The sequence below is a fragment of the Pholcus phalangioides genome, unplaced genomic scaffold, assembly GCF_987345545.1.
Source record: "Pholcus phalangioides strain wild (caught in Gottingen) unplaced genomic scaffold, Ppha-v1.0 ptg000001l_1, whole genome shotgun sequence".
In the NCBI taxonomy this organism is placed as follows: Eukaryota; Metazoa; Arthropoda; class Arachnida; order Araneae; family Pholcidae; genus Pholcus; species Pholcus phalangioides.
In genome coordinates this window covers 22,466,140-22,491,635 of record NW_028301594.1, presented here as the reverse complement: position 1 = coordinate 22,491,635, position 25,496 = coordinate 22,466,140, and the positions used below count along the sequence as shown (strand labels likewise).

Here is a 25,496-nt window from a genome sequence, read left to right as displayed (position 1 = left end):
AGAATATTATAAGCAGTGATAGGGTCTTCAACCTTTCAGACACACATTGCGGCCTAAATTAAACTCTCCGCGAAGCCCGCGGACCACCAAGCCATACTGCGGTATTTTCGGTTCTAAACAGGGTTCAAGTTTTTCTATTGTGTGAACACGTTTATTTACTTCGAATTTGTTTCTTTCATTAAATTTGAATTTCCATTTATTTTCAAATAACTTTCTTTCTTTCATTAATTAATTAATTAATCAGTTATTTCTTTTATTTAATCTGAAATTTGTTCCGATAATTGTGAAATTGTTTCTTCATTAATTGTAAATTTTAAATACTTATGAAATTATTTCTTTCGAAAATTCTTAATTTGTTTCATGAATTATTACTCGTGACAATTCTGGGATTATTCTTGACAATTCTGAAATCCTTCTCAATAATTCTGCAATTTTTTTTTTTCTGTCAGCAGTTTTGCAATTATTTTTCAATAAATTCTGTAACTATTTTTGAGAAAACTATCTCACAATTCTCTAAATACCGTAGTACAGATTTCAGTGGCGAGAGCTCTTTAACGAATTTTTTTTTGGAATTTAATCGTTTATCTATGTAAAGTAGCTATTTTTTAAAAATGGACGGTGGGCCAACGCTGGAAGCTAGGAAGGCTACATTTCGCCTCCGGGCCAATGAGTTGAAGACCCCTGGTATAGACATTTGTAATTTTGCTCATATTAACAACTACATTAATTTCTTTTTCTCGTAAAAATTATGATATTTTTTGTGTTCCTCTTTTACATTCGGTTCACTAATATATACTTGTGTTCTCATTGATAAATTTATTATGAACAATAGTGTATCAACCAATCTCGGTCCCTTGACCATCTTGGCTGAATTTTTCCTTCTTATATTGAATTTATGTAAGAAATGAAATCAATAAAGTGAAATTGAATTTGATAAATACTTGAAATTTATCGCCTTCGTGATTATGCATAATACCATAGCGTGATAGGTAAATTTGATAAATATGAAAAAAAAATTCCAAATGAGTCTAGTATGTGTAATGAATAGAGCCCAGATTATATGAAATTTTAGCATTTTTTAGCATTATCACATAAAAATGCATAAAATCGAAGAATATTCTGAATAAAGGCATATTTTTGAAGGTTTATTTCAAGCCCAATCACTTTTTTTTATAACTTTTCAAATAAATATTTCTCATTATTTTCCTAACATCGATTATTTTTTCCTGCAAAGTGAGATTTAGTGAATCAATAGAAATGTTTGTATTTCCGAAATTCCAACCGTTTATCATAACACCGGGATTACTCTATAAAAGTTTGATAAAAGATTTTCTGCAAAACTTCTAAAAAGCAACCAGTAAGCCTATTGGCTACATTTGCACGAATGTAACCGATACGCTGATTGATTGCGTTTTACAAGTTTTATAAAAGGGCTTTTACAAAACGTATAGTGTAATCTCCCGGCCTAGCGCTATTTCTAGAGATATGTCAAAAGTGTATACTTGTTTTCAGAAATGTGTCGAAATTCTTTTGTTACGATATGTCGTTACTGAGCCTCTACAACAAACTAAAAATTAAAAATGCCTAAATAAAAAATATTCAGAAGTTATTTGAATATGAAGTGTATACATACGTGGGGATATTTTTTGGAAATGAACATGCACTAGGAAATATGCATTTTAAAAGCATATCTGTTTTTTTTTTCTGCATGCACACGCGCATGATTTTTTTATCTATATTTTTTCATTTTCGGTACACATTTTGGAATTTTCTACTTTTTCAGGATTTTTAGTGTATATATATTTTTGATTTTTTATGCGTATTTTGAGTTTCTGACATTTTCAAGTGCATATGCGTATTTTTAGAGCATATTTCACCACTTTTAGGGCATTTAATCTGGACTCTAGTGATGAATATAGTTTATCATCACTAGTACGTACGATCTTACGATCGTACCCCTATATAATCATATCATATAGTACAATTCATCATGTTTACCAACGACGCGACGCTTGGGTATTATGCATAATCGCCGGTAAAAGTGGTAAATTTAAAGTAATTTATCAAACTTACCGAAATGCTTGGTAAGTATGCATATAATAGCCTTTTTTATTATGTATAATAACCAATTTATCACATTTTTACTGTAACATATCAGCACATTCCAAAAATTGGTAGATAACCTCTCCGATAGATCGACTCCTGTTCCGCAGAACGACAACGGCTGGCTGTATCGGCTGTTCCGATAGAGCGACAGCTGTCAGTAATAAAAAGTTGGACCCACCCGTTATTAGTTTCTGCTGAATGGGCCGGTAACCCAAGGTGCTCGAATACTGATGATCAGATAGTGTATGAGACGAATCACACTAAGATCGATTCTCATTTCTTGCTACTGTTATCCGAGGACGGTGGGCTAGATGTCGATAGTTTGTCGGGAAACGACCAACGTCTCTTCCGCTTCGATGGCGGAGGCGTTGTGCCATCATTGTTGCTGTTGTTATTATTATTATTGTCTACGGGAAGTGACAGAGTTGCAAACGGAGAAGATTTCGCCTGCTGGAGAGCGGACGAGACCTCTGTTTTGACGGACGGCGACGTTGAGTCCGCCGAAGACGCGATCGTTGTCGAGAGTCCGTTGTTCGAGGTGTCCGTCTCTGACCTTTGTTGCAGATTTGAGTCCCCGCATGTCGTCGTCACTGGGTTCGATGCTAGAGCTGCTGGCACTAAGGTTGGCGGTTTCGGAGACGGAACTGATATCCGGCTAGATGAGCTAGTGGAATTACTAGCTGGAGCCGGATCGCTCTTGACAGTCAGGAAGATGCACGTGTCTCCGACTTTGAGTTTGTGGCAGTTAAGGCCGTACCTCTGGAGCGACCGTTCCGGGCAGCAAGAGGACCAGCCTTGCTTGTACACGAAAAACGGATGCTCCAAGGGAGCCTCGACGGTTATCTGAAATTATAAAAAGAGCTTGATTGTAATTTGGTTATAACTAGAGATACGTAAATTTCACAGATAAAAACTTCGAAAAAAAAAAATTGGAAATTTTTGCATTTATTCGGAAGAATAAAAATTCTCAGTTTGTCATTTTTGCGTTCATCCACAAAAAAAAAAAATGTAATAAAAAATTTCGAACAGGAATATTTTCGAAAATAAAAATTTTCATTCCCCGCAAGAATATTTCTGAGATAAATTTTGCATTCATCCGCAAGAATATTTCCCATATCAAAAATTTTGCACTCTATCTTTCTCTCTCTCACTCCCGCACGCACGCACACACACCGGCAACAATATTTCCCAAATTAAAAATTTTGAATTTATCAGTAAGAATATTTTCGAAACTAAAAATTTTCATTCCCACACAAGAATATTTCCGAGATAAATTTTGCATTCATCCACTAGAATATTTCCCGAATAAAAAATTTTGCATTCATTCGGAAGAACATTTCTTAAATAAAAAATTTTGATCCGTAAGAATATTTCCCGAATCAAAAATTCCGCATTCACCAAACGCAAGAATATATTCCCCAAATTAAAAATTTTGCTCTTTCATCCATCAGAGTATTTTTCACCAAAATAAAAAATTTTACATTCATCGGCAACAATATCCCCGAATCAAAAATTTTGCATTTATCCGTAAGAATATTTTCTAAACTATAAATTTGCATTCCTTCGCAAAAGAATATTTCTAAAATAAATTCTGCGTTCACACATCAGCAAGAATGTTTTTCAAATCAAAATTTTGCATTGACACATCGGCAAGAATATTTCGCAAAGCGAAAATTTCGTTGCTGCAAAAATATTTTTAAAATAAAAAATTTTGTATTTATTCGTAAAAACGATCTAAAGTAAGAACTCAATGTTTTTAGATCAATTGAGGCCAAATATTGAAGAACTGCACTCACAATAATAATAATCCAAGTGCTCAGAAATATTTCTACTATTATTCCTACTTTTTGCATTGAAAAGAAAAATCTCCGGGGGTGAAATGCACTCGGGACGAAACGTCAGGGGCGAAATTACCGGATTCCCATTTCCAATGGCGTCGGAGCCGGCAGTGTTGTGGGTGCTCGAGCAACCTTGGCAATTTATGGCATGGGTCTGAGCACTCCTTGAATTGATTGAGAAATCGCAATTTCTTACGTGAAGATGAAGACGAACATCTACAAGCTCCAAAGACTTCCGACGGCTCTGTGGTTCTCGTGGTCCCTTTGGACTGTACACCTCGTGATAGATAGGGTATGATTCTCGTGATCTCCCCCCTCTGAAATGGGCATTTCGTGATAGGTTTCTCTCGTGGTCCCTCCGCTAAGAACACCTCGTGGTCCTTCTGGTACTACTACTACTACTAAACCAGACATGCATCTCGTCCATATTCCTCTGCTGAACTTCTAACGAATCGGTACATGTTAGAATGTGTGTGTATGTATTAGTGACCTTCCGTGAAATTTTTTTCTGTGTAATGCTTGTTATGTGTAGTGATACCATCTGCAATCAATTTTTCAAAACGAAAACGGTCCTTCTGGTACGGATACCTTGTGATTCATAGAGTATGGTTCTCGTGGTGCCTCTACTGTAACACCTCTTGATCAATAGAGTATGATCCTCCAGTGGCGTCGGAGCTGGAAGTTCTGTGGGTGCTCGAGCACTTACAGCAATTTATAGCAACCACAGAATTTAATCAGAAATCAAAAATTTCCTATATGAGACTATCACCCACAAGTTCCAAAGACTTCCGATGCCACTGCGCATTTTTACCTCTAGTTGCTGGATCTGGCGAGAAACACGATTTGAAGACGGGTAGACAGAAACAAGGCATTCTGCAGCCCAATGCAAAAACAATTTGCGGCTTTCTTCAAATATTTATGCGTGTACGCATTCAGTAACGAGGAAAAGGTGGGTTTATATGAGATAGATAAGGTACTTCAATAGAGACATATCTACGAACGGGGCAGTAAGTTTGCTTGGGCTACAGCCATCTTCAACAGCTCCACGACTCCCCCCCCCCTTCCCTTTTTTAAGCGAAGTTCGGATCTGGGTGTCTCACCCAGCTCGAAAAATACAGTACCTATCTTAAAATTTACGAACTTATTCTCGAAAATCGTACTACCAAAATTCGTCATTACGAGGCTTTCCCCGAGTGGGCCCATGCGTGAATGGGTTTACGGAAACTTAGCTCCCGACATTTCACGCGAACGGGCCTTAGTGAGTGGGTGAGTGACCGAGTGAGTGAGTCAGTGACCGTATGAATGACCAAGTGGGTGGGTGAATTACAGTATGAATGACCGAGTGAGTACGCGGTAGAGTTACCAAGTGAGTAGGTGAGTTACCGACTGAGTGAGCGATTAAGGAAATGCCGTATGAAAAACTAGCTCACTGGCTCATTCACACGCTCACTTAGTCACTCATGCGGTCACTCATATGACCATAGATATGGTCACTCACCTAATCACTTGGTCACTTGTACGGCCACTGATTTGGGCATCCTCATATTCACTTCCTCCCATTAACTTGGTCAACTCAAATAGCCATTGATATTGTCACTCACCCACTCACTTGGCCCCCATCCGGGGTGCGAATATGCTAGGGGAATTTCATGCGCATTCATTGATTTTTGCGGTCGTTAGGGCAAAGGTTATTTTATGACCACCGTGCATATTGATATCGTTGCGAATTCCAAGACCAATAATACTTTACGGTTCGGTTCGACTGCACCCTTGTCCGACCCTGCGAGTAGAGAAAAAAGACTGCAACAAAAACAACCAACTCACTTGAAATTTTTTCTCGCCAACGAGGAAACTCAGTTTGCCAGATCCGGAAGCGGGCATCTTTTCGATGCTGATCACAGTACTGGAATCTATCTTGAGGTTAGGACTGACGGCCTCGCATTCCAGGAAGTCTTCGGTCGTCATGTGCTCCACCGGCTTGAATTGAGAGTTGGCCAACTGGATGATGGAGCCCTTCATGAAAGCTGGAGGATATTTCATGTGCGACGAGGACGACGGCCCAGTGTCACGCTTGTTTTGAGGATGCGTGACACCACCAATGACTGGAGCCAGAGACGTCGTCGACGGCAGCGCACATGTCGAAACACCGTAGGGGGAACTGAAAGGTGACTGGCCACTGGGGCCGTCCACGGCGAAAGAACTCGTCGAGAAGGAACGATATCCGACGTACCCGTCGGGTCGCGGGTGCTTAGGTGAAAGTTCCCTGTGAGAGGACGATCTGATAGGAGGAGCTGAAAGTGGCGCGTCGTGGACGGCCGGAGGAGGATCCACGATGTTGATGCTCGGAGGCCGAAGGATTCGATGTTTCAAACTGCCCTCCTTACCTGTCGGAACTTTGTAAGGAATGGTCAAGGGTGACGATGGCCCGGGGTGCTGCCTCATCGGTGACTCCTTATCCGACGCCAAGTAAGGAGACGTTGACGAGGAATGCCTTTCTCCTGCTGGACTGTGAGTAGTGGGTTCCACGGGAGTATATGGCGAACGCTTGGGCTCGTCCGGATGTTGAAAATGGGGCGAACCACGGGTGATTCCGACGGACAAGCCGATCTTGTCCGCGTGTCCCATTTCGTCCGGGTTGCGATTCTGCATCAAGTTCGTCGCCGACGCCAACCGCGCGTGCGGCGAAGAAGGGGAGCCCGCCGGGCTGAGAGACGACACCTGCTGTTGCTGGTGGTAACTTGGAGAATGAGGTGGAGGAAGTTGCTGCACCCTCGCGTTCTGAAGCTGAACGTTCGTCGCCATCTGAGTGGCATACAACTCGGCACCCTGGAAATAAGGACGCGGTAACCTGGGGCTAACGAGACCGTCCGGAATTGCCGTGCAGTACTGGAAGCGAGGATCAGTCTGGTAGTATCCGGTGTACGCAGCGGACCGGGGAGCTTGGCTGTAATACAGGGATATTCCCGACCCGACGGTCGGAGAACTTGGCTGAAGGTTCTCGAGATGGTACTGGGATGAATACATCCTTTGATTTAGAGGGCTGACGCCGAATAGAACAGACCCGAAGGTGTTCCTGCCTGCGACGGAATCGGCGCCACCCTGCAGGTGCGGAGGCCTCACTTTATCTGCACCACCACCGCTATCCACAGTCGGGGACGAAGAGTTCTGCGGTGCCCTCGCGGCACCGGTCGCAACGTCTGCGAGCCAGTTAAGCTGGTCCGCTCTGGTATTGGAACTGCCGGTCATCCTTGGATCGTCATCTGAACCATTCATCTGAGACTTGTTACGTGTGTCATCGTAGCCATCAGCGAATTGAGAGCTGATACCTTTGCTACCGGCGGAAGTTGTGTTCCGAGAAGGTGACGACGCGTCCGTGAAGCGCACCCGCTGGCGAGGATTCGGCGATTTCTCGTGGCAATTGTTCTTTGGCGACGACTTGTGTTTCGTGAATTCTGCTGAATTCGTCGAGTGGTGATTCAGCTCAAGCTCTTTGCTTTCCGGTGGGAAGCCGAAAGGTAGAAGAAGCCCGTTGGAGGATACATTAGGCGATCCGAAGAACGCACTTTGTAGCAACGGAGAACTCAGAGAGACCATGTGACTTCCTCGAGGGGTGCCTGAAAAAAAAAAATTAAAAATTATTTTTTCTCCTTACTCATTTCCATCTTTTTGTTGCTGAGTATTGGCATAAAGGTTCGAGGGAACACTAAAGGTAGGGAACTCTTGAACCTTGATCTATTTTGTCAACATTTAATTGCGTGTGTGAATCGTATATCTTCGAGTGGCCTATAGCCACTATATAAGGACGTGGCCTGTATCAGGGCTGGACGAATCGCGAAAAAAAATCTACATGCCAGAAAAATTTTTCACCCGAAGAAAAAGGTCCGAAATAATGCTTCTTTTGACTTTTTCCGGGCACATTGACCCTCTTTCATGTGAAAGATGTGCTGCTATAAATTCCAAACATTTTGTGCTGCTCTCAGCCTGAAATTTAGTAACTACACAAAAAGTATTGCGTCAATATCAAATTTTTTAGTGGCGCCGGTGACCCGGTGCTTGGGATTTGTTTAGCCCTGAGCTATATTAATTCTCAAACAATGTAGTGCTACGGTAGAGTGCCATCTATAAGTGGAATTCTGTGAACTATCATTTTTATTTATTTTCCAAGCACAATTCTCGTTAATTATAGCATTTTTTTGCACAAATCGGTAAATTTTCAAAAAAAACTTATTTGTTTGTTAAAAAATGAACACCGAATTTATGGCATGAATTATATTGCAAACCACGCAGAATATATTGCAACGCACGTAGAAAAATAAGGACATGCGCCAATTTCCAAAATTTTAATGAATTTTTTTGAGAGGACAGTGATTTTTGGTTCACTCTGTATTTTTGTGAAGTCGTTTGTTGAGAAAGGAAAATCTTTTATACACAGCATAGAGTTACTGCTGCCATCTATCTATTGATTAACGGACAAACTTCACAATCCGAAGTATGGCATTACGCAACTAGATGGCAGCACAAAAAAATTACCCTTGGGAATTCTGCGCGAATTTCGAAAAAAAGTACACATATATATTCCCCCCCCCCCCACTATATTTTAACAATGTTCAGAGCATTCAAATGTGTTTCTAAAATTTTCTTCTATTTTCCCACAGGCGAAACATGGCAATTAAAATATCTATTGAAAGGACAAATACAGCGTGATCCATAAGTCCATGACACATTTAGAAAATTAATACAAGAACAACCAATGATTGAGAGGTACCATCTATACACAGTTCGACGCCCGATTTTACGAAACTCCAATTTCTGAACACGTTCTTTACGAACATGCTCTTTTTTTACGAACTGTTCCTCTGTCCCAAACTGCTTGCCGCAAATATATTAAAGTCCGCTCTATTTTACGAGAACTCTCATTTCAAATACAAATACAAATACAACGCCACAACAGGCAAATTGCCCAACGAGGTGGCTGACTTAAGAACATCATGGATCCCCGAGCATAATTAAAAGACCCTATTTCAAAGTAGCCTACAGGCGAAACCAGTCATCAGAAAATTGTGAAATTTTGTGGGGACTTCATGAAGTGATGGGAATTTGTTTCGGGGGGTGGGGGGGGTGAGTATATTGAGTACTTTGATCACAGATCAGCGAACTTCGTTTCTGCGGCTTTTGAGCATACCAGAAATATTTCAGAAAAGCGAGATTTCCGGAGATCGAAAAGGTACTTGTTGTTTGGCCAGCGTTCGAAATCACTGGTTGTCCGCTGGTCCGAGACCAGTGATTAAACAATCGGACTACCGAGAAAAAAACTGTGGTGGTCCGCGGGACCAGTAGCGAAAAACGTCGCCAGTCAGTTTGACACCTGAAAATGTTTTATTTTTTGCTGAATATGCTAAAAAAACACGTGCATTTATGTGAAGATATTTTGTTTTAATTACATTTCGTAATAAATGTTGCTGTTTGAATCTCAGCAAAAAAAAAACCTATTCAGTATATTATACTTTCTTAGTAGCAAATATATTTATGAAAATGAATTATTATTATTTAGAAGAGATTTTTCGTTCAGCGGACCACTCATGATGTCTGCGGACCAGTAGGTTCTCGTATTCACTGGTCCGTGGGACAGGTGACTTTTATTTTTCAATACCAACGCTATTGGCTGAGGAAAATGAAAGGTAAAAATTCCAATTGATGGAAACCTTCTGAAACAGTAAGCTAGAAATTATATGCTTCAAAGTTTAATTTGGGGGATTTCAAAACACGACCTGACTTTTCGGATACTATGCCGAGAAAGTGCAGCTGTGAATATAACTGTCACCGGTGAATGGAAAGAAGGGGGAGCTAAAATCAATGATTACTGAATACACCGAAAAATGTTACAATGAAGAAGTAAACAAAAAATAAGTGATTTCTTTTGGAAATCGTCAAATAATCGGGAGTGACCAACTCATTTTTTATTTCCCGCATTTTATTCCATCGTCTCCCCACTTTACGAACTTTCGATTTTACGAACTAATTATCAATCCTTGCTGGTTGGTGAAAACGAGCGTCGTTTGCATGAATAACGACGAAAGCATTGCAGCTCCGACCGGGACTCTCAAGAGATCTGAACGAATCTGTGCACTAAAATTAAAAATAGTTGATATTTATCAGCAATGTCGCAACATTTGATGAATAATTGGAAATGCAATAACACGATTTCCATATGCCATTTCGAATGCGCTGTGGAGGTGCAGCTTGACAATTGCGCTTGAAAAGGAAACCCATTTCACACGCAGTCTGGGATTTTAATTATATAACAGTCTATAATTACTTGTGGAATTGTCAGTCACAACGACGGCGCGATTTTTTTAAACAAAAATTTTCCGAGACAGTTCTTCCCTGCACAGGAGCAAAGGCTGATTCATATTGACAATAAGCAATCACGGATCCATAGGGGGCGATCGCCCCTTCCGAGAGCCAAATAATATGGGAGAAATTTTCTGTCCGTAAAGTAAGGGGATCCAATGCACCTACACAATAAGTCGCTTATACGGAACATCATCCTGAATCCGCCTGCCTCCGCTCTATTCGCAGTTGAAGGTTGCCTTCGCTCAGGAACGGATCCAGATGTGGGTGATAGGAACGATCCCCCCCCCCTTCTCCAAGAGCCGAATAATGCGGGGAAAATTGTCTGTCCCGTAAAATAGGGGACAATTCAACGAACTTGTTCAATTCGCCTCCCGACACATCGGCCTGGATCCGCGCCTGCCAATACGTGACGTAGACTGAACTGTTCTTTGTTGGTATGGTATAAGATTATTGATGATGGGTCTACAATTCATTACTAAGGCGAAGAAGATGCGGGTAAATGATCCTCTGGACAGAGAGTAGCTGCTATTAAACTATCGCAACGGCAAGGATAAAAGATCACCAAGAAAGGGATTCAGGAGTAAAGATCGTTAAGGCAAGGATTACATGCGTTTTAGGATTGTTTTCTTTCAAGCCGAGCACAAATCCGGTCTATCGCCATGGGTTAATTTACTACCGAGTGAATCGTGCTGGAGGTGTGAGTGTCTGTACCTAACCTCTGAGTGTATATATAGTGTTGTGCCATATTTTTCAGTGCTGCCATCTATATTTTAGCAGTGAAGTGTAATGATTGAATAATTGTACCATTGTAGGCCTGTTGCTCTTCGTAGGAGACGTTTTAGGATTACTGCTTCAATATATCAAAAAACAGAAAAATATTTGTGGTGATGGCATAATTTTCCCCCCAAATGTTGAAGGACTCAATTCCGACCTTAATCCAACGTTGTGGAGTTATCAGTTTCATGAAATTGGGTGCTTCCTCGGGCCACATGCTGGCCCGTGTTATTTTCTCCAACCTTGAGACACATATGGTCTCCATCAGCCCAAATAATAAAAGAAATATATCATGACGCACATATTCAAGATGCCTCATAGATCCAGAAGCATTTAAAGAAGAATTATTATTAACCATAATGTGTGTGTTCTGGGGAAAGTAATAGCTGAAATTGACACCTGTTCTTGGCAATATCTTATAAGTCCGCATTGTTAGTACCACCAGAAAGTGCACTTTTTAGTATTTTTATTCTCGACAAAATATTGCAATTACTTAAATAGTAAAATTCAGTTAGATGTTCTGCCAAAGTAGATGTTTATTGCGTTATACTTTAGTGTACATAGCTCAATAAGTAGCTTCGTGGCAACTTCATTAATACTGTCAGGGGGCACGTTGCGCAAAACCCTGGTGTTATTAGACACCCACAGAAGAACAAAAGCTGTTTAGGATTAGTTGTTAGCAATACATTAAAAAAGATTTTTAGCGAAATGTTATGAAATATAGCTGTAACGATATCAAAATCTCTTCAAAAATATCGTTATAGAGGGATTTATCGCAGTAAAGGATATGGTTGTATCGAGGAGTTTATCATTAGGCTATAGATAATTCCAAACAAGATCTGAAAAATCTTTGTAGTGGGATCGAGTAGCGAAGTTTCACTGTAATTCAAATTAGGAAGGAAAAAAAAAGAAGTCTCCATCTTATTATTTTTTTTAAGAGTCGGTTATTTGATACGAGGAAAATAAAGAGCAGAGGAAAAACGAATTAGCAAAAAAGAACACACATAAGCATAACCTCCTTCCTGTTGTGTTTGATGTTAATTCTGTTTAATGAACTCACGCCGGATGTTGGAAATATCAAAAACAAAAAAAGAAGATATCCGAGTTTGAATATGTACGTCATATATTACACCCGGAATGGGAAATGAAATAATGCAACTACAAAGCAATGCAAACGAAAACTATTCACCAGTCAAATTACAGTACCTACTATCACTGATGGCCTTTCCTTTTCCCGTCTGGAAAAAAATGTTCAGTTGGTATTACACACTACTTGATCGTACATGCAGCTCGTAAACATTCCTCTAGGGCAGTGTCAAGGCTTCCACATCTTGGAGCAGGGCGCTAGGCTGGGATCTTTTGCGTGTCCCTCCAGACCAGCTTACGCGGGCTCCTTTATGATGAATTTATAGCGTGAGAAAACAAAGAAAGATGAAAATCATCCCGGAGCCCTGTCAGCCCCACCCTTGTGGGGGCCCCATGGGCAGTGTTCTTCATTCTTTTGCTACTTGTTCACCGGTGAGATTAAGTGAACAATTTCACGGACGGAAGAAATAATTTGTGAACTAGCGAAAAAAAAATAGTAGGAAACTTTTCTGATCTTCTAACTTATATTTTAGCATGCGAAAACCCACACCATGGAATTAAGACCCCTACTGCCACCTATGAAATAAAAACAGAACTGTTTGCCATGATTCTTCATGTGAAATTGGTTGTTTGTTTTAAACCTGTGTGTAGCATGAAAAAAAAAAATTGTTAAGCTGTAATATGAACTCAAGTAAAATTTGTGCTTGGCACAACACAAAAAAAAATCATCTTTCTAAGTGCTTTATTCACTGAGGTACTTGTATTCAAAAATTTGGCGAAAAATTGGAAAAAACAGCAAAAACTAACGGGCAACTCTCCTTTCCCTTACTTATGGTGTCCATTCCTAAGTTTTCCCCCCACAATATTTGAATTATATATATATATATATATATATCCACGAATATTGCACTCAGAAACGTGGAAGTTTCTTTTGTTGGCCTGAGGAAAGACAGGGCATAACAACTTTGTAACTGGGTTACTAAGGACAGGGTGTCCGTATTAAAAGCTAATTTTTTATTTCAATAACTATACAACCCCTAGCAATATGAATGACGTATCTGAGGTCTACACGTTATTTTGATAATTTTTGTAATCGTTTTTTTCTAATTTCTGATAAGGTACGCAAATATTTAAAAATCAACAATAAAGATATACCTATCGTCTCGATCGAATTCCCGATCCAAAATTTCAAGATCGATACTCCATGGTCAAGATATAGAAAATTATGATCGATGGCAAAACACAATCAGGAAAACGTACGTATCTTACAAAATATAAATCCGTTTGTGGTTTTCTTCTGTCATTATCATACTACAAGAGAAGCTGTTCGAAGTTATTCCTATCGAAATATATTTTCTGAATATGAATTTGAGATATTCGTTTCAGTAATCGATTGCTGTCATATCATATTGAATAAATACAATAATATCACGTTTCTTCTCCATCTCCCATGACGCAATAACAACAACCAAACCCATACGAACAGACGCTGTATGGTTAAGGGTTGTTGGTGCAATCGTCAAAAAGCCACAAAAATTTAACAATAATAACTTTAAAGTTCGGAAATGAAAGAAAGAGCACGAGATCAGTCATCGTCATCCTGGCACAATTACTGATGATAACAACCCAACTTCTCGTTTCGGTTGACATGATAACAAAAAAATCTAGACGCGACATGTTTTTTTGGAAAGGGTATAAAAATTGAATGATGGTTGTTTTCTTTGTTGGAAAGCAACTTTTCTCTTGCCTAATATCCTTCTAAAAACAACGTCTTCTTTTGTTTTTTACATCCCACCAACCAGGGGCGTACGCAGGATAGACCTTTGAAAGGCGCACAAAATCCGTAAGCGGGGGGGGGGGCATAAAAAATTTCTTCCCGAGAAATTTTACCCTTCAAAAAGTATTTAAATTACCAGAAATCGTTTAATATAGCACATTCAGAGTATTTTCTTTCGCTATTTTAATTTTTTCAACGAAATATTAGTTTCTGTTCTAATTTTTGTTCGGCTTGGAGGGTGACACGGGCTGTCTGAGCCCCCCCCAACTAACAATGATTTTTACGAAACGTTATACCGACAACAATGGTTCTACCAACAGTGTACTTGATACTATTGCTTTCATAAATCCTCGTTAGTGTTAAAATATTTTACAAAAAGTTATTTACACCATAATCATGCCCCACTCCCTTCTCATAAAAGTCTGGCTAGGTCTGGCTAGGCTTTACTGATGAGGATCTCGGAGGTAAACATTATTTCCAACTTTTTGCATTAAAAATTCATTATAAAATCAATGTATGAAGTAATGAAGAAGCAGGAGTCGGTGGTAGTAGAAGTACTGGTATGGAGCCCCCACAAAGGGGGGGGGGAAAGAAGCAGTGAATGTTTTATTCAGTATATGAATTCACCGACAGAAGCGTTAATTTTATATAATCACACCTCAATAAGTATAGTTTGTACATCAGAAACTGATGAAGGATCAACGCATTAATAAAGCTTCTGGACTGAATCAGCTATCAAAATGAATTCGCGTGTTTGATACCCGGTTCGTCCTTGTCAGAAAACTTTCCTGACACAGGGGTACAACAAACGGCGACTTGACCGCGGCAAAAAATTGCTACCGCAGGGAGTCCCCCATCGAGGGATTAGTGCACCAACATCTCGATGAGTATAAAAAACAAGCCTGCCGTTCGCAATCGGCATTAAATTGTAGGTCCCGGTCTAATTAGCCCTCGTGTGCAGAAAATGACCGTGGTGCGACAAAAATGTTCAATGTTCAAAATGAATTGCAAATTTAATTTAATTTAGAACGATAACAACACTTTTAGATTTTAAATTTTCATCGCGCACCGATAATGGGCTCAACAGAGAACAAAAATTATGTAATTAAATGTCCTTAAAAGGCCAGGACCGCCAGGATTACATAATAAGAGTTTGATAAAAGATCTCTTATAGTGTAATTCCGGCCTAACTGACAATTTCTCGAAAAGGTTCTTTGTCACCCTTTATATAATCCAATGTGCCCCCCCCCCACACCAAAGGACGATCCTGAATACGCCCCTGACCTGAGACCTCCCGGCCGTGCCGCTAGGCACACTGAATGCAAATCAAGAATTAAATTACGAAACAATTAAAATAATGCGAAATAAAACAAAATTCCATACATAACCATTATTACACAAATGGCTACACACGAACCGAGATGGCTAAGAATACATAACATTATTTTAGAGCGCTATGTATCAGACGCGCTGACTGACTTGAAAAAACATTGGGGGGGGGGCACTGAAAAACGCCCTTCGCCCCGTATACACTGAACTCAAGGCTGTCTTGAGAATATCACGGACCTCCCGGTCCCTACCTGGGAAATTCTCGAAAATTTCAACCAGTTCTCACTTTTGTGAGGCCCCTCCTTCCCGGGTGAGCTCATATATTAAGAGACTAACTCAAGCCCGTACGAAATATTTGGGATGGCGCGTGTTGCATTGCATATTCGTGAATTATTGGGGGAGAATCACCTCCCCCTCCCCCACCCCACCGAATTCATTTGGGAGGGGGTGGGGGCCCAAGAAGCCTCAGTGCTTCTTGGTACCACGATATCCAAAGTATGTAACAACACTGTCCACGCCTCTTTCTCTGATCATATCGGGACTCGAGGTTTCTGATAGCAATAATCGAATGATAATTGATAACTAAATTCGAAAAAAAGGCCCGTTTGCACGTATGGTGACCATACATACCGTTTGGTCGAACGGGACGTATGGTAAACGATTATTGGTAAACTGGGACCTCCGTTTTTCTTTCCCACATAATTCGTTGCAAAATGTTCAAAATCGTTCCATTTTTTTTCTTCAATTCTTTTTTTTTTCCTTCAACGGGACATTTCTTTTCCTTTGTCCTCCTTTGAGTTAAATTTAAATTTCTTTTGAGTCTTTTTTTTTAGGGTAAGGGGCCGTTCAAGTATTACGTCATCGTCGATGGGGGGGGGGGGGTTTCCGATTTGCTGACTTTTGATGACAAGGGGGAAGGGGGGTTTGGATAATGCTTAGGTCATCAACCACCCCCTCATGAAAATATGAGTTAGGATTCAGAGGGACAGAGCTGATGACGAAATTTTGCTGACGGGGGGGGGGGGGGGGGTCAAAAATTGCTAAAAATTTGCTTACGTAATACTTGAACGGCCCCAATGCATGAAATCCATATTTGTATGGACATCGCTCCAGCCACCTCGTTGAGCATTTCGCCTGTTGTGGCCTTGTATTTGCATATTCAGCCACTGTGAGGTGCGATTGAAGGGAGCTGTCCAATGTCCCCGTCCCTGAATTACGATATATTTTTGATATACAATACGTCTCATAGATCCCTTGAGAGAGTCTCTTTGAAAGAGAAATTTGAATCTGGTCAACCGAAAGAAACTGATCGAGAACGGAAGGAAAGGGGGTTTTTTTTCGTTACATATTTGCCTTCACTATAGGAAGGCCATTGCAAAAAAAGCAGCTACACACGTACATAGATCACAGAGAATACTACGGACCGATTACGACACTAAGTGTGGAAATGTTTGTCAACAAAGTGGGGGAAGGGAACACATTCTAAACTCCTACATAGTCTTGCAGCCTGATAACGATAACTTTTAGGAATAAGAAAAGTTCAGTCAAAATTTAGCTTCAGAATGCTCAAAAAAAAGTTTTCGACAGGAAAAACATAACATTACCTAAAGTCCCTATAACTATAAACGAATTTTTCCCCCATGTTATGAAATTGGCCTGTTCCACTCTTTTCAAAATTGATAACAATACCCAAATGATAACAATATCCATGACTATAAGCGGCTTTGACTGTAATATCAAAACAACTTTTCTGCACCAAAAAAGAAAAAAAGTGTACACCCATGGCTTCTTATTACACAAGTAGAGAAAACTTTAAAAAGAGTTTGATCAGTTACCTTCAGTGGATGATGCAAAGCTGTTGGGACAGGGCGATGCGAGAGGTACCATCATTGTTACTGGTTTGTTGACATCTAGTTGCAGAGTTTATCCCAATGATCACTTTTTGCATGCAGCAACGCAACATTCTTGCACGTGCAAAAAAAAATAAGATGCACTATCAACCACAACAATCCGTGTGTGGCTTCAGTCTCACAGCGAAACAATAGTGGAGAGAGGGAGTGGGGGGAGCAACAGCAAAGTTAAGAAGCACCTGTTTCAAGCAAACAAACGATGGACCGGACTGGACGGTGGAAAAAAAAGGACAAGCATAGAGTCGGGAGTTTTTTGTCCAGCAGCAGCGGCTGCTGCAAAGACAAGTGCAGAGAGAGGGTCATCCACTCTATGACAACCACCACAAGAGCAAGACTTCTTACTACAGTACTAAACTCTACTCTTTTGATGTTGCTTCTTTTTCTTTAGTTTGGCACTACACACACACACACACGCGAGAGAGAGAGAGAAAGTTTTGGCTACATACACGTAACGTAGAAATAAAAAAAGAGAAGTAAATGACGTCTTTTTGAAGATTGTGCTGGCGTGACAGGGAGGTTACCACGTGACTAGACGATACCGCAAGATGAGTGGACGCCCGGTCCCAGCGGTGTTCGTTCCTTTCCTCCTCCTCCTCCTCCTTGAAAAGTGTGCGTGGCGAGAATTCATCTTGATCAAATATCGCCAAAAATAGCACCTGACGAGAAAATTCTATTTATGTATTTTTCTTATTGCATGTGTATTCGGATCGATTTTTTTTCCTCCCTAAATTTGGAAAGTTACTTTTTATCAAATATATATATATTTTTTTTTTGGTTATTTACGGGACGTTGATAGCATTCCTGCTAAATGCGCTAGTTAAAGGAGTCTCCTACCTTTTAACATGGTAAAAAAACTTTATTATGTAGAAATATTATTTATCCATAGAGTTATTTCAAATTTTTACTACATACAGAGTGATTGTAATTCGCGTACTCTGAGCAGTTTTCATCCGAATACAGCCGATTTTTAGGATATCTTAATGAGAACATGCGAGAGAGATTTATGCAATAAAAATAGTTTAATTTTTGACCACCAGGTGAATAAGTGGCATCTTTTTACAGAATTTTCCTTTTTGGCATGTTCCATATAGCGTACATGCCAAGTTTCAATGGAATATGTCAAACATAATGGGCCCTAAATAGGTCCGATACCAGTATACTGCTTCTTCACCTGGTGGTCAAAAACTGAACTATTTTTTATTGCATAAATCTCTTTCCCATAGCCTCATTAAGATATCCTGAAAATGTTTCTGCATTCAGATAAGTAGTTTTTCAGAAAAACGACTCAGGGTACGGGAACTTTAATTATAATCACTCTGTATATTGAATTGCGTGTGCTATCCTATTGCAGAGTATGAAATTTTTGATATCTCTAAAATGTTTTTTCAAATTTCACAAAAAAAGCGCGTTAATAAAAAGCTTGCGAACATGATAAAGTAACATGACATCAATAAAAAAAATTGATTCAAAATAAAGGAAACTGTTCAATTCATAAAATGACGAAAAAGATTTGAGATCCATTCATAAACACACACACACACAGGTCATAATGTTTTTTAAATTAATTTTCTAAAAAAAATTTAAAAATTAAAGTTCAATTTTGAGATTTTTATCGACTCAATCTTATTCAGTCTTTTTCATCATTTTATGAACTGAACACTTTTCCTTATTTTGAATCATTTTTTTATTCAATTACGTTAATTTCATGCAATTTTATCACGCGTGCAAGCTGTTTTTAGTGCATTTATTTAAAAATTTGCGAAAAAATTAAGTATTGAAGATATGTAAAATTTTGTACTATCATAGGGTGAAATACCTCACGATGCGAGTCCGTCTTTATGACCATTCGGCCACCGTCCTGAAATCACTAAATAAAAATCTTGATTCTCTTTCATCACGTGATGAATTTAGACGGCAACCATTGTTCGGTTTGTCGACGTTTAGTAAGTAACTGGTGAACTCAACAGAAGGGACCTGACGACGGGTCTTCAGGCAGGGCCGTCTCAAGAGCATTATAGGGCCCTCGGGGAAAGTGATTTTTCTTAGGCCCGTATTTGGTTGAAGAAAGCCTGCCTACCAATTTAAATAATAAATTTCGAAAATTTTAACCAGATTGAGTTTTCGTGAAGCCCCTCTGCACTAGGAGCCATGGGCCGTGCCCAGATGGACCCAATGCGCCAAGACGACATTGTCTTCAGGTCCCCTTTTCTCGACTATACCCCAGGGCCGTCTTAAGAGCATCATGGGCCTCCGGGCCAAATGATTTTTCTTAGGCCCTACCAGGCAAATTCTCGAAAATCTCAACCAGATCTCATTTTTGTGAGGCCTTTTTTTCTTTAGGCCCCCGGGCCGTGCCCGGGTGGGCCAATGCCTTAAGACGGCACTGCTATGCCCTTGTCTGAAACCAGCGAAGAATGTGAGAATATTGAGGCATTGTAACCCACGTGACCTGCCCCGAATCGATTGGATGATGAATCACTTTACAGAGAGAGAGAGAAGAAGACGGTGAGAGAGAACCTTGAGGAACCACACGCCAGGCAGCCTTGAGCACAATTAAGACTAGCTTGCAACCAGCTGCTCCTGAAAATTTTATGTACAGCTTGAAAACAAGAAAGAAAGAATCGGTAATGTCAATAAGGATGAATGTACAGATGACCTGAACACATCAAGATCCACCCCTAATTAATCTCAATCCTGTATATAAGTCCTCTGTATAAGTAAGAAATTGAAATGACTAGGGGAACAAACTCCCATTTTTATTGAAAATACTGAAATGGGGGAAAACAACGCTCCTAAAATGTCAAGATATTCCTAAAAATAACTGAAAATAACGAAAAACAAAATGCTTTAAAAAATGACTTGAAATCACAAAAAATGCTCTATCACATAAAAATAGCGAAATGTGCAAAATCTTAAAAAAAAAAATACGTCATAGAAGTCATAGCCCTACTTATTACATAATTAGTACCGCCCATAACGGACACCTCTCGTTAACGGACAATTTTTTTGAATTTCGTCAACAGGCTTCATGTACAAGGTGATTATCATGAAAGTTCACGTGTAATCGGAGTAGTTTTTCTCAAAAACTGCTCATCGGAATACAGCCAAATTTTTAAGATATCTTAGCGAGACCATGTGAGAAAGATTTATGAAGTAAAAAAAAAAGGTAAATTTTCGATCACCACGAAAAAGTGGTAATTTTTATTAAATTTTCCTTTTTTCTCATGGACACAATGCAATGCGTCCTCTATAACGGACGCTACATTGCCTGAGCAGTGTCAGTATACTGCAAAGCGAATTAATAATTTTAACACGCTTTAATTGTCTTTAATACGCTTCGGTATACTGAAACTACTCACAGACCTATATAGCGCCCGTTCTGGTTGGTAGTTTGTATGAGTAAAGACGTGGATAATTTGCCAAATATGGTGTCTCGATGTGTAGAAACTACAAGAGGGGAGTCCTCCTATAAGTAGAAAATGTGAAGCACACAGACCGACTTTTCTTTTCTTTCTCCTATGTGAAGAGAAGAGATTAGTTAGAGAACCTTCCACATAGTACATACAGGTGCGACGGGGAAAAAGAAAAAAAAAACGATTATTATTATTATTATTGTTATTATTATTTTTTTTTTGCTCTATGCTATGAATAGTGCGTACGTACTATGTGTACACGGGGGGAAGGGTCCAAATTCTTCTTCTTCCCACACCATTTCCAGGCGCCTGCCTCCTCTTTACGTACAAACGAAGGCATTTCTTTGGGGTTAAGGGGCCACAGACTCTTATTTTATTTTTTGCACCACGTTACTAGAAGGGAGGGAGGGAACTACTACTACTACTACTACGATTATGTTACTACGACGTGGAGTGGTAATAGTACGTACTCGTAGTAGTTGTGGGGCGACCAATGGACGCGGGCCATTTATTTCGGGATTTTTTTTCGTTTATTCTCCATCTACATTTTCTCTCAGCCTGGTAAATAGACGGAGTCGTATAACAACATATGGCCCTCGGTAAGTAAAGGGGACACCACCTCCCCTAAAGTATTTTTTCCCCCTCTCTTCTCAATTACAGTAATACAGTATATTACTGTTCTGTATTTGTTAATCCAATACAGCTGTAGTAGTATGTGTGTATATCTCTTTCTCAGCTAGATGTCGATGGCAAATGTAATAAATCGGTTTTGATGCATATATGCATAATTACCAATCGTCTCGGCAAGTGTGATTAACTTATCTCTTTTACCGGTGATTATGCATAATATCCAAGCGTCGTTGGCAAATTTGAGAAATACTAAAGAAGTTGTACGCCGCAATGATAGTTTGATAAAATGACACGCAATATCGTGGTACGATCATGAAATTTATTAAATGAGAATTCATTACATAAATGAATAAATGGGGTACAATAGTGGGATTTGTGAAATAAGAGTTCGTTTTATCGAGGTCCGATTGCAAATTTTTTTAAATAGAGGTTACCTATATCGGGGGGCTGATCGAAGAATTTGTTAAGCTAACAACTTATCCGACCCATCCCGAAGGATATACGGCTTTCCAGACCGGCTTCGGTCAAATATTGGGATCTGATTGTATAAGTACAAAAACTTGCAAAAGTTCGTGAAATGAATTTTTTAAATGAGAGTTCGTTATACCAGGGTACGATCGTAAAATATGTATAACAGAAGTCCCTTACATCAGGAATTTCAAATTTCGGATTTCAGAATTCGTCAAATAAGAGTTACTTTGGGAATATTCGGAAAAATTCGTTAAATCTGAACTCATTATATTCGGTTCAGATTCTGGCTCACAAGTACGGTCATATGAATAATAAGGCCCGTGATACACATATGGGCCTAAATCTTGTCTCGGCAATGGGACCAATTTATCATATTTACCAACGACGCTTGGGTACTATACATAAAATCACTGGTAGAAGTGATAATTTTTTAGCCGCTTGGGAGTATTACGCATGCTAATCGCCGGGAAAAGTGTGCGTGATAATTTAAAGAAATTTATCAAACTTACTTAAAAAGGTGATTTGCACATAATAGCCAGATTTATCACATTTACCATTACACCGACATTGTGTTTATGGATATCACTTGATTATACGGGGTCTGTGGCCCACTCCATGTCTTTTGAAGGACTCCCTTTTATTGATTTTCTATTAAACTTATAGCGTGAAAAACTGTATGGTCGATCTCTAGGGACACTCTTATCACGAGATTCACTCATTTACACTAATTGTATAAATATTACATTATTTAGGGTTTCAATAACATTTTTATGGTTAGAACGATCATCCTTATATTTTTGCAAAATTTACTTCAGAGCAGGGATATTTAATGCATGCCATGCGGGCCAGATTGAAGCCCTTGGAGTTTTTACCGCGACCCGCTGGCAGCGTATGTAATAACGCAAATGCTCAAAACACCATGAAAATTATTAAATGAAAGAAATTTAAATTCATAAATTGAAAAATAGAAAATAATTTCAAGAAAATATGATTCGGAAATAATTAAAGATTTAATAAAAAATTAAAAAGAAATAATTTCAGAAATCGACAGAGAGAGAGAAAAAAAAATAAATGAAATTATTTCAAAAATTGAAACAGAAAAAGTTTTAAGAATGAATAAAATAATTTCAGAAATAGGAAGAGAGAAATTTTTCTAGAATAAATGAAAAAAATTTGAGAAATGGAAAAAAATTCAGAAAGGGGGGGGGGGAAGAATTTCTAGAATAAATGAAATAATTTCAGAAATAGGGAGAGGGGAATTTCCAGAACAAAAAAGAAAGGAAATAATTTGAGAAAGAGTGGGGAATTTTTTTAGAATGAATGAAAAAAAATTGAGAAATCGAAAAAAAATTGAGAAATACGGAGGAAATTTCTAGAATAAATGAAATAATTTCAGAAATGAAATTTTTTTTTTCAGAATCAGAGGAGAAAAAATTCCTGGAATAAATGAAAAAAATTGAAAAATAGAGAGGGATAAATTTAAGAAATAAAGGGGAAAATTTCTGGAATAAAAAGGAAAGAGATACACTTTACTCCCAAGGGTACCAAACTCACCTGCTTTACCCATTATTATTACCACCTTGCTTCAGACACAAGACACAAAGCCACTCAATTTCGAAAGAAATAAATATCGTAGAAATCCAATAATTTTGAAATATAAAGAATGAACCCGAGATAACAACGCGATATACAAAATAACAACACGATTTATTTTCATTTCCAGTTTCCCATTGATAAATAAATAAGCTTAGGATCTTGCATTTATAAGTTGCAATCGTTCAATGAAAGCGAGAAAAAAAGTTATCCTCGAGAAATGTATTGTCATAGAATAAAATAGGGAGACTACATGGGGGGAAAAAAAAAATCTTATCATCTCGCGGCAACAGTATCGGGAATCCTCATCTAAATGCAAGCTAAAGCAGAGTAAAGGACTGATAAGGACTGTTTTAACGCGTTTTAAAAATAACAATAAGAGTTTCGTAGAAAATCAAGAATTTCTGAGGAAAAACAGAAGCGGAAAAAAAAAAAAAAATTGAGATAAGGTGAGTAATATCTCGGAAAAAAAAAAAAATGTCTGTAATTATGGCACTGGTTTTATGTGTGAATCATCAGGAATGTGTATATCCTGGTAATCAAGTTGCTACAGATATATATATGGGGTTTCGTAATCACTTACTGTGTATATGTTACGGTAAATGTGATAAATCGGCTATTATACACAGTAACCGGTTATTATGCATACTTACCAATCGTATTTGTAAGTTTGATAAATTTATCATTTTTACCTGCGAATATGCATAACACCCAAGCGTCGTTGGTAAATTTGATAAATACTAAAAAAAATTACCAGTTTTACCGGCGGTTATGCATAATTACCAAGTGTTGTTGGTAAATTTGATAAATACTTGAAATTTATCGCTTTTATCTGGGATTATGTACTAATGAAATTAGTGAATTTGATAAATATGGAAGAAATCACAAATGAGTCTAGTATGTGTGATGAATACAGTCAGACTCTCTTATACAATGATAACAAATTTTACGATCGTACTCTGATATAATGATTCAATACATGTATGAATTATCATGTACTGTATATCGTACTGAAATACTGTAATATCGTACTGTATATCGTACGATCAGATCGTACTCTGATATAATGATTCAATACATGTATGAATTATCATGTACTGTATATCGTACTGAAATACTGTAATATCGTACTGTATATCGTACGATCAGATCGTACTCTGATATAATGATTCAATACATGTATGAATTATCATGTACTGTATAGTATATCATAGAGTAAGATTTATCATGATTACCAACGACACGACGCTCGGGTACTATGCATAATCTTCGGTACAAGTGATAAATTTAGGGAAATTTATCAAATTTACTAACTACTTTTGAGTACTACAGTTCCAGATCAGTCAAGTGATCCACGGCATATTTATAGATCAATGGAGTGACCGGGCACAATTCGAGAGTACTTGAGCTGAACGTGGTGCAGTTCCACATCATTCAAGTTACCTGCGACACAATTCCAGATCATTGGGGTGGCCCACGGAATATTTATACATCATTGGAGTGGCCCGCGGCAAATTTACAGATCACTTGACGCGTTCTCAAACCGGTATAGTGGCCCGCACTTTCTCAAGGGTTGAGTACCATAGCACTAAACGGTTGTGTTGAGTGACGTTTTTATGGGTGGGCCAACAAGGCCTTTTGTGGAATAGGAATAACAGAGCATACATGCTCAACCCATAGTCCGCTGGCCAAATATGGTTCTCAGAGTCATCTAGTGTGGCCCGCGACCTCAAACCTAATTTTGTAAAAATGAACTACGCGACACATTTACAGATCACTTAAGAAAGCTTACAGTCCCAGATCGCTCGTGGCAGAATAACTTTAAGTGATCTACGGCGCAGTTCCAGAGCCCTTGGATGGCACACGGTGCGGTTCCAGAGTATTTCAGCGACACGAGGTGCAGTTCCCCCCCCCCCCCCACCATCACTTAAGTTATTCGCGGCACAGTAAAAGATCGCTCATATATAGCCCAATGGCTTATTTTGATATGACTTAACCCTGTAATGCATGATTTTTTCTTCGAGCTGATAATGATTTTTTTACATTGCTACTGACACGTATAGAAAGCCGGGAAAATCATTAAAAAAATCTATTTCGCATTATACTGCTTATATGGGGCTCTTGAAAAAACGCATGTATAATAAATGTTCCTTGTATATCGGGTGCCGTACTAATACTTTAACAGCTTATAGCCCCCCCCCCCCTCCATCATCGC

General features: G+C 39.0%; 1 protein-coding gene across 2 annotated transcripts in view; it reads right to left on the bottom strand.

The window, feature by feature from the left end:
• Window positions 1-442: 442 nt before the first annotated feature.
• Atx-1 (Ataxin 1) overlaps window positions 443-25,496 on the bottom strand; it is a 75,942-nt gene continuing 50,888 nt past the window's right edge. The window contains exons 1-3 of one of the 2 annotated variants that reach the window (XM_089232161.1): window positions 17,100-17,725; window positions 5,769-7,558; window positions 443-2,949 (exon numbers count right to left, since the gene is read on the bottom strand). In XM_089232161.1, the coding sequence (XP_089088287.1) occupies window positions 2,380-2,949; window positions 5,769-7,558; window positions 17,100-17,154 (2,415 nt within the window). In that variant the 5' untranslated portion in view covers window positions 17,155-17,725 and the 3' untranslated portion in view covers window positions 443-2,379. Of the gene's footprint in view, window positions 2,950-5,768; window positions 7,559-17,099; window positions 17,726-25,496 lie in introns of those variants that run through there. The other variant, XM_089232170.1, reaches the window with a different exon arrangement.